At 38.7% G+C, this 14,422-nt stretch overlaps 1 protein-coding gene across 1 annotated transcript in view; it reads left to right on the top strand.

The window, feature by feature from the left end:
* cers4a (ceramide synthase 4a) overlaps positions 1-12,846 on the top strand; it is a 35,028-nt gene extending 22,182 nt beyond the window's left edge. Inside the window, exons 7-11 of the mRNA XM_036587318.1 lie at positions 1,886-1,978; positions 5,502-5,630; positions 9,045-9,151; positions 10,623-10,779; positions 12,327-12,846. Of these exons, the coding sequence (XP_036443211.1) occupies positions 1,886-1,978; positions 5,502-5,630; positions 9,045-9,151; positions 10,623-10,779; positions 12,327-12,527 (687 nt within the window). The 3' untranslated portion in view covers positions 12,528-12,846. The remainder of the gene's footprint in view (positions 1-1,885; positions 1,979-5,501; positions 5,631-9,044; positions 9,152-10,622; positions 10,780-12,326) is intronic.
* Positions 12,847-14,422: the final 1,576 nt, after the last annotated feature.

Below are 14,422 nucleotides of genomic sequence, written 5' to 3'. Positions count from 1 at the left end.
CACATTGAATTGTTGTCATTGAAATCAGTGGCAAGATCTTTGACGGATACCAAAATGTCCTTGTGAATGCAGCCTCAGGAAAATATCATTTTTGTCTTATAGGCCTTTGCAGTGCTGATACTGCAGATAGCTGAGCATCGTGAACAATGGCAGATTGATGAGTTTCTAGGTGTGGAAAAAATGGAAAAAAGTTTTACATCAATGTGTTTCTGATATAATGCGAGGCGTATGTATCACAGAATGTAGCAGTTTAATTGCAGTATGGCAGTTTATCTGTATCATGCAGCTGCAGTACATATGTGCAAGCTCTGACATTCTTCTTTTTGTCCTCCGTTTCCTGATATTGCCTGAAGCTTTTAAAATAGACATTCCACATCCAGACTTGATCTTGTGTGCATGTGCAGGCTTAGACTCCTGTACCACATGAGCAATGGGAGTCAAACTGTTATTACTGTCTGAATGCAAAAACTACACACACTGCAGATTCATACTGGATTAAAATCGCTCCACAATTATTACTGTCAGACTGTAAAACTACACACACTGCAGATTCATACTGGATTAAAATCACTCCACAATTATTACTGTCAGACTAAAACTACACACACTGCAGATTCATACTGGATTAAAATCGCTCCACAATTATTACTGTCAGACTGTAAAACTACACACACTGCAGATTCATACTGGATTAAAATCACTCCACAATTATTACTGTCAGACTAAAACTACACACACTGCAGATTCATACTGGATTAAAATCACTCCACAATTATTACCGTCAGACTGTAAAACTACACACACTGCAGATTCATACTGGATTAAAATCACTCCACAATTATTACAGTCAGACTGTAAAACTACACACACTGCAGATTCATACTGGATTAAAATCACTCCACCATTATTACTGTAAAACTACACACACTGCAGATTCATACTGGATTAAAATCACTCCACAATTATTACCGTCAGACTGTAAAACTACACACACTGTAGATTCATACTGGATTAAAATCACTCCACGATTATTACAGTCAGACTGTAAAACTACACACACTGTAGATTCATACTGGATTAAAATCGCTCCACAATTATTACTGTCAGACTGTAAAACTACACACACTGCAGATTCATACTGGATTAAAATCACTCCACAATTATTACTGTCAGACTAAAACTACACACACTGTAGATTCATACTGGATTAAAATCACTCCACAATTATTACTGTCAGACTGTAAAACTACACACACTGCAGATTCATACTGGATTAAAATCACTCCACAATTATTACTGTCAGACTGTAAAACTACACACACTGCAGATTCACACTGGATTAAAATCACTCCACAATTATTACAGTCAGACTGTAAAACTACACACACTGCAGATTCACACTGGATTAAAATCACTCCACAATTATTACTGTCAGACTGTAAAACTACACACACTGCAGATTCATACTGGATTAAAATCACTCCACAATTATTACTGTCAGACTGTAAAACTACACACACTGCAGATTCATACTGGATTAAAATCGCTCCACAATTATTACCGTCAGACTGTAAAACTACACACACTGCAGATTCATACTGGATTAAATCCTGCGTTAAAATCACCAATCTGGGGCCAGTTTTCCATCTTAGTGTTAAGATCGTCTTAACTGATAGAGAGAGTGTATAGTGTGAGGCTCGCTTTACCAATAAAGAATAATCTTCACAATATTGCAAAGTTGCTTTCCCTCAATTAATTCAGCCCTGTTTGATAATCACTTAAATTACAGAACCTCCCCAGGTAAAAATAAGACAGCTCCAGTTGGGCTTCTGACTCTCACTCTTCCTCTCCCTGCTACTCACTGTTTGTTGTTCTGTTTTTGCAGCCCGTGACTGAGGCTCAGTACTGGTACTACCTCCTGGAGCTCAGTTTCTACTGGTCACTGGTGTTCTGCGTCTCTGTGGACGTCAAGCGCAAAGTGAGCCTTGTAACTTTTTCCATTCATATATTATACACTTGTCTACAGTTTCTAAGACAGTAGAAACAAAGACACCTTTTCTATTCATCTTCAGATGCACCACTAACAAACCTGCACTGAAAAAAGTGCTACATTACATTTACTTGATTCAAACGTGCATCATTTCCAATAAAATGCATTACATCAGTAGTATTATTGGCTAAAGCAAGTAAAATTTAGAAATGACTATGAAGACATTAGTGGACCATTGGGTGGAAGGAAAAGGGGGTGGAAATACTTGAAAAGGGTTCTATATAGTACCAAAAAAGGGTTCTTATATTGTTACAAGTTTGACATTGTAACAGTAGTAGAACCCTTTTTGGTGCTATATTGAACGCTTTTCAAAAAGGTTCTGTATAGAACCTTATACAACACATTCTTCATCAAACTGAAAGACCATTTCACCATACAAGGAACCATTTAATCATGCACATGGTTATAAATAATATGTATTAATATTAGTGACAGTGAAAGCCAAATGCAACATGCACTTCATCCCTTTGTTGTGATGTCAGCACTCATCAGCACTCATACCTTTCAGTTGTTTAAACCACCTTCGGACCAAAAGAGTTCCAATATGTGCGTCTGGAAAAGGAAACTGTCACATAATTCTTTGGAACCTCCTATTCATGCTAAGTACGATACAACCCCATTTAGAAAATAGTCAGGACACGGTGCAAAATGTAAATAAAACAGAGTGCAATCATGTGTAAATCATTTAAACCCTATGTTTAATTGAAATTAGTATAAAGACAACATATTAAATGTTGAAACTGAGAAATTGTATTGCTTTTTTTTTTTTGAGCCCATTTTGAATTTGATGCCAGAAACACGTTTCAAAAAATCTGGGATGGGGTCATGTTTACCACTGTGTCACATCACCTCTTCTTTTAGCAACACTCTGTAAGTGTTTGGGAACTGAGGAGACGCTGCTGTAGGTTTGAAAGTGAAATGTTTTCCTGGTTATCTGGCTTGATATAGGATTTCAGCTGCTCAACAGTTCGGGGTCTCCTTTGTCATATTTACTGTTTCATAATGCACCATATGTTTACATTGGTGACAGATCTGGACTGCAGGCAGAGCAGTTTAGCACCTGGACTCTTTTATTATGGAGCCATGCTGTTCTAATATGTGCAGAATGTCATTTTACATTGTCTTGCTGAAATAAACAAGGCCTTCCCTGAAAAAGACGTCATCTGGATGGCAGCATATCTTGCTCTAAAACCTGTGTATATCATCCAGCATTAATGGCGCCTTCACAGATGTGCACGTCACCCGTGCCATGTGCACTAATGCACCCCTATACCATCATTAATACTTGCTTTTGAACTGTGCGCTGATAACAAGCTGGACGGTCCCTCTTCTTACGGTGTTCATGATTTCCAGAAAGAATTTCAAATTTTGATTTGTTGGACCACAGGACACTTTTCCACTTCATCTCAGTCCATCTTAATTGAGCTCAGCCCAGAGAAAGCGTCAGCGTTTCTGGATCCTGTTTATTTATGGTTTCTTTTTTGCATGATAGAGTTTTAACTTGCATGTGGGGATGCAGAGACGAACTGTGTTCACAGACAGTGGTTTTCGGAAGTGTTTCTGAGCCCATGCAGTGATTTCCAACACAGAATCATTTCTGTTTTTAATGTAGCACTGCCTGAGGGCCCAAAGATCACGGCCAGCAAATACTGTTTTTCAGCCCAGTCATTTCTCCCAATTCTCTGAATCTTTTAATGATATTATGTACCGTAGATGATGAAATCCCTAAGTTCTTTGCTATTTTACGTTGAGTTGTTCTTGAATTGTTGCACTATTTATCCGTGCAGTCTTTCACAGAGTGGTGAACTCCCGCCCACCTCCTGCTTCTAAAAGACTCGGCCTCTCTGGGATGCTCTTTTTATCCGCAGTCGTGTTACTGACCTGCTGCCGATTAACCTAACTGTGAGATGTTCCACCAAGTGTTTTTTATCATTACACAAGTTTACCAGTCTTTTATTGCCTCTGTCCTAATTTTTTTTAAATGTGTTGCTGGCATGAAATTCAAAATGAGCTTCCATTTTTCAGATAACAATAAAACTTTCTCAGTTTCAACATTTGATATGTTGTCTTTGTACTATTTTCAAATAAGTATAGGGTTTAAATGATTTGCACATCATTGCATTCTGTTTTTGTTCACACTATGCACAGCATCCCAACCCTGGAAACAGGGTTGTATATTGATGAACATGAAGCTGAATGTTGAAGATAGATATATGCAGATTAGCACAGAGCTGAATTATTGTTAACAAATCCTTTTACTGGTATTTCTACATAATGAATTGAAAACTAACAGCAAAAAACCTCACATTTCATAAGTAGGAAAGGTGTACCCACATTTGATGTGTTAGGAGATATGCCTTCATGCTTACGTGCTGAGGACACAGAGGTGCTGGAGTTTCCAGCGCTGGTTAGCGAGGGATTTCTGATGGGAAGTTCAGATGAGCCTCAGGAGAGAGGAAACCTTTCAGCACTGCTGCCCTGGGGGCTCTAATTATCCACAGCACCACAGACACACACAGCATAGGTTCCTCCTTGAAATGGTTAGTGGAAGTTAAGTTGATCTATTGTAAGTGATGAAAGGATGAAATCTCCAATAAAAATCTGCCTCCAGGCTGCTTGTAAACATTTTTACAGCTCCGGGCTGCATGTTGGGACCAGCTCACGCTTTTGTCTAAAGTGACTTAGAGCCACTGATCTTTCAAATTTTCTGTGTAATTCAGTCCTTAAAATGTAAACAAAGTCATTCGGAGTGGGTTGGTGTGAAATGCTCTGTTATAGAGAAACTTACAGAGTGCTTTCTAATTTCTTTATTCATATTTTCACATGCAAAACATATTATATCAGCATAATTATGTCTTTTAGTTTTCTTACTATGAATAATTCATAGTAGATACTGAATAATTCATTGTAAACACTGTATAAATCATAGTAGATATTGAATAATTCATAATAGATACTGAGTAATTCATAGTACATACTGAATAATTCATAATAATTACTGAATAATTCATAGTAGATACTGAATAATTCATAGTAGATACTGAATAATTCATATCAAACACTGTATAAATCATAGTAGATGTTGAATAATTCATAATAGATACTGAGTAATTCAAAGTAGTTGCTGAATAATTCAGAGTAGTTACTGAATAATTCATAGTAGTTACTGAATAATTCATAGTAGTTACTGAATAATTCATAGTAGTTACTGAATAATTCATGATACTAACTAACTACTATGTATTAATTGGAGTATTATTAATAATTTGTAATACTAGCTACTAATATGCATTACTGAATAATTCTTAGTTATTATTGAATAATTTATAGTAGAAGCTGAATATTTCATGGTGGATGTTGAATCATTCATAGCAGTTTCTGAGAAATAAAGAATCCTACAGTTTTAGGCTTTTAACAAAGTGTACTGAACCGCGGCGTCTTGTTATTGTAGGATTTTAAGGAGCAGATCGTTCACCACATCGCCACCATCTTCCTGATCAGCTTCTCCTACTGCGGCAACTACATTCGGGTGGGGACGCTCGTGATGCTCGTGCATGACTCTTCCGACTTCCTGCTGGAGGTAAAATCCAGATTATGTTTCGTCACACACAGATAAAGAGCTGCTTCAGTTGATGGGCAGATCACTACCAGAACCTGCTTTACCACTCTCTCTGCCAGTGGCTTCAATCTGATTATTATATGAAACTTTGAAAACATGTGCAGGTGGAGGTTTCCCTTTCAGGCTGTTAGTGCAAAGTGCAGAAATAAAGCACTTTCTGCTTGTTTTTTAGGACTTATTATTGAAATATTGTTGCATTGCACACCTGTAATAACAGGTTTAAATGAATAGGTCCGTTATCTGGAGCACTTAAAATGACTCCAGTGGCTCCATTTGCTTGCAATAAGTGAATTATTCTATATAATTCACGCACTGAGGTTTAGGCACCTACGTAGAGAAAGAAAATTATGTTGACTTTATTGATTTTAACAGATGCATTCTTGAAATACGCTAAATCCAGTCTTCTGAAATGCTAGATAAGAGCTCCGGTTCAATCTTTTCTTTTGCTGATATAAAACTTCTTGTCCAGGCTGACATAATCTTCTTAGCTATACTACTGATGGATTTAATCATCTTAACGTTCACCCCCTCATGTAGTAGCTCCATCTTGTTATCTGTGACAGGCATCTTAAGGCCACACCCTTTAGCCTCGGTTACTATCGCTCTTTACCCTGGTTTCACCTTTACAGGTGAAAATGCTGAAGATTTTACTCTTTGATTAGCAGAATCTGCACTGGCTGGATCTACAGTCAGGGTGACTGGAGTTCGCTCCCTGGTGCCCTCTGTGCCAAAGGCGCTTCATAAAGAGTGCTGTACAAAAAGTCTTAGGCACCCAGGAAAATTAGATATGAAAGCTATTAAACTGGGCATTTAAATAGCACTAATATTATGACAAATACACATAACATTATTACAGTCAGCAGAGATTTTATGCATGTCAGTGACTCGGAGTATCAAGGACAAGTCCAACTAAACCTTTATTCTTCTAACCAGCTCAGAAATATATACTACGTTGCATTAATGATTATTTGCATTTATTCCGAAGTTAAAGCAAAAACACTCTTATTTCCTAAATAAATGGTTTGACACAGTTTGCCTAAGTGGCTTCTGCTCAGTACTGTGCATGAGAAAAATTCATGCATATTCATGAAGCGTTCTGCATTTTACTGGCTCTCATAGGAGTGGTCCTACTCGTTTTTTAATGAGGCCCAAACATGCCACAACTGTCTAAGCGTTGGCCCTGTTGTCGGGGGATCGCAGGTTTGATCCCCAGTGATGTCGCTGCCATCCTTGTCTGGGAGTCCAAGAGTTCACCCTGTCTGGAAGGGTAGGAAGGTCCTCCCTCTCCCCATTACTCAGCACAATGCTAGCCAATCAGATTGTCTGCTCTCCTCCAAGCATGTTGAGCCCCAGTGACATTTCCATAGCGGCAGTTTGAAATGGACAGTGGGGTCCAAAAGTTTGAGACCTCACGGAAAAGTGTGGCCTGTTTCTAGATCACTCTTCTAACTGAAGCATTCTTGTGTCATTGACCTCACATAATTTGGATAGTCCCCTATAGATTATCTACATATGTTCAAACTGTTAAACTATCTGTTGAAGCTCAGTTGATTCTAAGCAGTGGTGGGGTTAGGGTTAGGATTTGGACCAGGGTGAGGGGTGAGTTCAGGTTTTGCATTGAGGTTAAGTTTGGGGTTAGGATTAGAGCAGGTTTAGAGTTAAAGAAAATGATGGATCAGTTTAGTAGATATTTAGTTGAATGTAAGATGAAAGAAAAATATGTATCTACAAAGCATCTAAAGTGGATTGTCCAAATAAAGTGTTACCAAATTTTTTTTTTTAGTCTTATCTCTTCCACTGGAGCTCATATTTAGACAGCTATCAGATAAATTTGATCTGCTCATCGGAGGCTTTTGCACAAACTAGTAGACCATTAGTGCTTGTTTTCATTAAAGCATACTAAATACTAAAATTTTCCCTGGTGGTCTCAGACTTTTGGACTCCACTGTGTATCTTCATGATGTGTGTCGCTGGGAGTGTGCTTTACACACACAAGAAATATTAACGCTGTTGTATGTATGATTAATACCACCTTTATTAGAGAAAATGTTTTCCATTATACGTCATGTTATTTTTTTCAAAAACTCATGTTGGAATGAAAGTCTTCATGTTGAAACTGCATTTTTAAGAGAATAAAGTATGTTTTCTATGATGTTTTTGTGTTAAAGCCAATAAAAATTGCTTCACTCTCCCATCATTCATGTACAAGCAATGTAATCCTATCAGCTGATCCCAAGCCCGGTCTTAGCGAATGTCTGCCATTACTCTGGTCAAGCTTTCAGCAGCGTGCCACTGGACGTCAGCATTCCACCCATTCGAAAATCCAATGAGTAATGCATTAAGCTGCTTTGTTGTTGTCATCACTGGTCTGTGAATTGGGAACTTACAAAGCTCTTTAATGCCGTACTAGTTGCAGTGGACGTTCATAACGTGCATTCATGACTGGGAGTCTCCAGTGGGAGTTGGGGATTAGGAGTAGTAAAGGGGAACTCCACCAATTTTCCAAAAAATCAGCATAATTAAATGGTTAAGATGTAAACAGAGTCATTCAGAGTAGTTTGGTGCAAAATGCTTAATTGTAGAAAAAACCTTATAATTCAGAATTGTTCACAGTGATGGTGATAGGAACCAGACGTCTGAAGAGGTTAATGCTTCTGACAGCTACATCACAGAAAGTAATTACATAAAATGCGTCTGAATACTCAGCCTGATGTCTGAGACATTGTTTTGTGATAATGTTTTGGCCTAAAACCTTATTTTATTAGAATAAAATTTTATTTTAAACAATTTATTTTAATCTGTTTATGGTGGAGGGATTCATGAAGGGTATTCTAAGGCAAAGTGGTCCCCAAACAAAACTCTTTTTTTTTCAGATTTACCACTGTTTTACCATCATCAGCATTACATATAAAAACCTCAGAAGACTTGTGTACGTTGGTGGTTTTGGATAGTAAATACAATGGCTATATTTGCGTTGTAGTCATGGCGACCCCTGGTTCCTATCACCACTACTGTAAAGACATCAGAGTCAGTAAGTTTCTCTACAAATGAACCATTTTGCACCAAACTACTGCACGTCTTCCAAGGCACTGGGGGTCCTTGGAAGAAAATAATTGATAGAATGAAGATGATTCAAATGTTATAATTCACAATTATTGGCAAAAGTAATTAAACGAGACAGAATTGTGTTGATATATATTTTATTCTTGTTGAAATTATGTACATATTTGAATTAATAAAATTCAGTGCATCTCTTTTTTTCAGTGCATAATTTATTAATTATTTATGATGTCACTTTGGTTTTCTCCTGCACTGATGCCATCCCCAGTCTGACCTGCCAGAGTTTCAGAGTCTCTTTTCTGTTCTGACCCACAGTCCGCCAAGATGTTTAACTACGCTGGCTGGAGGAAAACCTGTGACGGCTTGTTTGTTCTCTTCGCTGTGGTTTTCCTCGTAACTCGCCTCGTCATCTTTCCGTGCAGGTAAGCTGTCAACTATGGCATAAATCTGTGAAGTTTTTTTAGTCTTTGCCAAATAGCACACCTGCCTTTCCATACACGTAGGCATGAGTAAGCCAATATCATCTGTAGGCCTAGCCAATCATATGTGGACCATAAAAAGTAGTCCTACTCGTTTTTTAATGAGGCCCAAACATGGCACAACTGTTTAAGCGTTGGCCCTGTTGTCGGGGGATCGCAGGTTTGATCCCCAGTGATGTCGCTGCCATCCTTGTCTGGGAGTCCAAGAGTTCACCCTGTCTGGGAGGGTAGGAAGGTCCTCCCTCTCCCCATTACTCAGCACAATGCTAGCCAATCAGATTGTCTGCTCTCCTCCAAGCATGTTGAGCCCCAGTGACATTTCCGTAGCGGCAGTTTGAAATGCTGCAGTGGCATCTTGGAGGAAGCCTTCACCCTCCCAGCTTGGTAGTACCACGCGATGGGGGAGAGGAGGCCTCCCCCCATCGTTCAATACTACCAAGCTGGTTAGAATTATTAAGCTAGTTAGAATTGAATTGACTAAAATTGAGGAGAAAATGGGGTGAAAATCCAAAAAAAGGCCAAAGTCCTCACCTAAATACACTCTTTTGCTTCTTTATGATGGGTTGAATTAATTCTATACCAGCTTGCGTGCTGTCTGCAAGGAGTGACAGTTGTTTGGTGATTAGGTCTCTGATTCGATCTGATTAAGATTCTTTAGAAAGTGATCAGTACATCACCACAATTTGATTTGATTATTTTGCAGTCGTTCAAAATTGTATTTAAAAATACACTGTTGTTAATGAATGTTAAATCAAGATTTATAGAATGGTTTGCATCCTAATTAAGCATATCATATTTATTTATTTATTTACTCTTTTATACATGTATGAGTAGGCATTGTAAATATTGATGCAATTCAGATTTGCTTTCTGTAATACTGCAAAATAAGTGTGAAATAAATCTAATTTAATCTACACTGAATATACAGATGTGACTGGAGAACTTATATGCGCAGCAGTTACACTATAATAATTAAAAACAATACACCAATATTGTGTTTTGGCTAGAAATTGCTATAGTGATATGAATACTATTATAATTCATTATAATTGTTACATTGCAAAATCGATGCGATCGCAGCCTTCAGATTGGTGTTGATGCCCCACCTATTAAATATGCTTTGTGATCTACATTCTGTAACAGTTCTTTCTTGCTCAATTCTTCTTACTCTCTGCATAGATCTGAAATTTATAATAACAGTCTTTATTTATATTAGACTTTTCATTTTACTTACTCAAAGACGTTCATACAGGAATACAAGTAAAACATTGCACAGGTACAAGTCCCCAGTTCTGATATTGCATCTGAAAAAAATGCATAATTTAACCCTTAGTACTTCAGTCACTAGGCTCTTTGTTCATTTGGCTTGACTAATCTTTTCTTGCCCTCTCTTTTCTTCATCATTCTTCTCCAGAGTGGTCTACTCGACTATCGTGGAGTCGTTGGATTTCTTTGACCCGTTCCCTGGTTATTATTTCTTCAATGCTCTGCTGCTGGTGCTGCAGGCGCTGCACGTTTTCTGGGCCTACCTCATCCTCCGCATGGTCTACAAATTTGTCTTCTTGGGCAAAGTGAGAAGTTTACTGAATTTACCAGACATGTTATCTCTTATTTGAGTTCTTGCACTGAAAAAGGTGCTGCGTTGAATTTACTTGATTCAGATGTGTGCATCATTCCCACATGATTAAAACATATTACACACAGAACAACCGAGTTACTGCCAAAACGAAGTACTTTGAAAGACAATTTTGGGTTGAAATTATATATTTTGCTCATGTGGAAATGATGCACAGTTGAAAAATTTAAACGCCCCTGTCAAATAACATGTTGTTGTTATTTTAATTGTAATTAAGTTGACACATCCTTAAATATGGCAATTTTTAATAATATCAGATTTCAGTACACAATTTTGATATGTGCACAATGTGTTAAACACAGCAAATAACCAGCAATTGTGCATTAAAACTACTTAAGTGTGTTCTCTGTAGAGAGCGTGTTAATTCACCTAGAAAATCAACAGTAACACACACTGATCAGGCATAACATTATGACCACTTGATTATTATGACTTGTTTCTACACTCATTGTCCATTTTATCAGCTCCACCTACTATATAGGTGCACTTTGTAGTTCTACAGTTACAGACTGTAGTCCATCTGTTTCTCTGATACTTTGTTAGCCCCCTTTTACCCTGTTCTTCAGTGGTCAGGACCCCCATGGATCCTCACAGAGCAGGTACTATTAGGGTGGTGGATCATTCTCAGCACTGCATTAACACTGACGTGGTGGGGCTTGTTATTTTGTGTTGCGCTGGTCTGAGTGGATCAGACACAGCAGTGCTGCTGGAGTTTTTAAACACCTCAGTGTCACTGCTGGACTGAGAATAGTCCACCAACCAAAAATATCCAGCCAACAGAGTCCTGTGGGCAGCGTCCTGTGACCACTGACGAAGGACTAGAGGATGACCAACACAAACTGTGCAGCAGCAGATGAGCTATCGTCTCTGACTTTACATCAACAAGGTGGACTGACGAGGTAGGAGTGTCTAATAGAGTGGACAGTGAGTGGACACAGTGTTTAAAAACTCCAGCAGCACTGCTGTGTCTGATCCACTCAGACCAGCACAACACACACTAACACACCACCCTCAGTGTTACTGCAGTGCTGAGAATGATCCACCAGCCAAATAGTACCTGCTCTGTGAGGGTCCTGACCACTGAAGAACAGGGTAAAAGGGGGCTAACAAAGTACGTAGAGAAACAGATGGACTACAGTCTGTAACTGCAGAACTACAAAGTGCACCTATATAGTAAGTGGAGCTGATAAAATGGACAACGAGCGTAGAAACAAGGAGGTGGTCATAATGTTATGCCTGATCGGTGTATACATAATTTGTCCAGGGGTGCCAAAACTTTCACATGCGTCTGTACATTTGTATTGTCTACCATCTGTATGCTAGCAGTCACGTAATGACCCCCTGCTTGCTCGGATGACATATGGTAAATGGCCGGGGGTGCCAAAACTTTTGCACACGACTACACATTTGGATCCAGTCTGTCGCTTTTTTCAGTGTATTGTTTCAGAAGAGTGAGCGACGTTTTTGTATCGTGTTGCTCAGGTGGAACGTGATGAGCGGAGTGATGACGAGAGTGAGGGAGAGGAGGAGGAAGAGGGGGATGGTGCGGAGGAGGAGAGCTGCTGGGAGCAGAGGAAAGGTCCCCTCAACTCCAGACCCGTCTCACTGGCCAACAACTGCGTCCTCAACAACCTGACCCACCAGAGGAGGAATATAAACAGCAGAATGCCCAAAGCCAGATAGTGTCCCTCACTCACTGTGATTATTTTTAGTCTGTCTTCGTCCGTATGAAGATGAAATATATTGGAATATGTTGCAAAAAACACAAAATTAAATATAGTGCAATGTATTTTCAATATATTACATTTTTCTACAGGGCAGTAATCGTTATAGCAGAAGTCGTCGTTCATCCTCTGAGGCTACTCATACTGTTCTTCTTTGAAAAAGCACATTAGACTTTTTTAATTGACATCTTTCAAACCTGTGGACTAAAAAATAGATGTCAGGTTTGGTGTATTGTATTTCTTTTTAAGTATTTGTCTTTAAAGGTACGTGACAGCAACTCTTTATTACTCTTATAGCAGTTCTAACCAGGTTAAAGGGGAATTCCACCCATTTTTTCAAAATGCAAAATTTAATGGAGGAGATGTAAACAGTCCGTCAGAGCAGTTTGATGTGAAGTGGTTCATCATAGAGAAACTTGCCGATATATTTAAAAAGTGTCGGTGATAAGAAACCAAGGAACCAATCAATTTTAATATGTATTTCTGGTAAAATAGTGATAAACCTTAAGAAAAGGTTTTCTCTGGGGACTATTTTGCCTTATAACAACCTCCTTGTACCTCTCTGCCATGAATGAGTTTTAAAAAAGTGTTTTAGGCCAAAATCACATTTCAAAGCTTTTGTAAAATGTAATAATAATCACTCTGAATGACTTACTTTACATCCTATCCTTTGAATTATGCAGAAATATTGGTGGAATCCCCCTTAACTTCACTATTAATGACGTCTTCGTAAACTGTAGAGTGGTTGGCAATCAAGGAAAGAAAAAACTGTCAACACTAAGACACCATATAGGTAAAGCTCTATACGTAAGGTGTCTCATTTACTGTGAAAGAAGTCAAATGTATTTTAATAGTAAATTAGTTACGGAAAGGGAACAATATATTCTAATATATTTAATTTCTTAATATATTTCAGTTACTGTTTAATGAAGGCAGATGATAATCAGGCAAACTGTCTTCTTTTTTCTCACACTGGGACTCATATTTCATTCCTTTCACTGCTGAATTTTTCCTACGGTAATTCTGATACGGCCTCATGCGTCTGTTACTGAGTATCCACCTGTCTTTGCGGTTTATATGGCAGTCATTCTGTCTCCACGGCTTTAAAAGAGGGCGACTGACTACTTGGGAAGACTCACAGCGCCCTCTAGTGATGGACTAAGGCACTCCCCTGCTGGTCTTGGCAGCGTTCTCACTCTTGAGAAAATGGTTGCCATGAATTATGGATAGCTCATGAGCCACGAAGCTTTGTACTGTGCAGACGTGTTTAGAACATTCTGCAGCGCCTGCGCCGTGCAGCTCGGATCGCCTTACTGAATCAGACACTGGTTGATTACCAAAGGATTTCTTCATGAGCACATAATCTGTTTCTCATGTGAGCAGTTTGCCTGCTCTCAATCTTAACGCCCTAATCGGAATCTTTTTTTGGCCATCTTAATTCCCAAGGAACTGACCAGGTCACTGTTTTCAATCTCAAGGGTCTTGCCTTGTGAAATAAAGAATATACTGAATAAAAATAATAAAAGGTGACTGATAGATCAGCCAGTTTAAACTGGACTGAACATAATTACCATTTTGCAAAAAATGACCTTTTTAACAAGCACAAACAAGTGGCAGAAGAGTTCAACTAGTAGGAGATTAGTTTTGCGCACCTTGGTTAATCCCTGACCCCGTCCAGCTGCAGGAGGAATTTCTCCAGAGTGACTTCAGTGGGCGGAGTGAGGCGTGAATGAAAACTGTGTAATGAGTCTATGTACCCATAGACTCTAATGAGTGCTCCCACAGTGACCTTTCAAGGGATATTTTGGTCAAAATCCACCACCTTCAGTGCCCTGCTTCTTCCATTCAGCCATG

Source organism: Colossoma macropomum, unplaced genomic scaffold (genome assembly GCF_904425465.1).
Source record: "Colossoma macropomum unplaced genomic scaffold, Colossoma_macropomum, whole genome shotgun sequence".
Taxonomy (NCBI): Eukaryota; Metazoa; Chordata; class Actinopteri; order Characiformes; family Serrasalmidae; genus Colossoma; species Colossoma macropomum.
The sequence above is the reverse complement of the archived record's forward strand: the minus strand, read 5'-3'. Positions and strand labels throughout refer to the sequence as shown.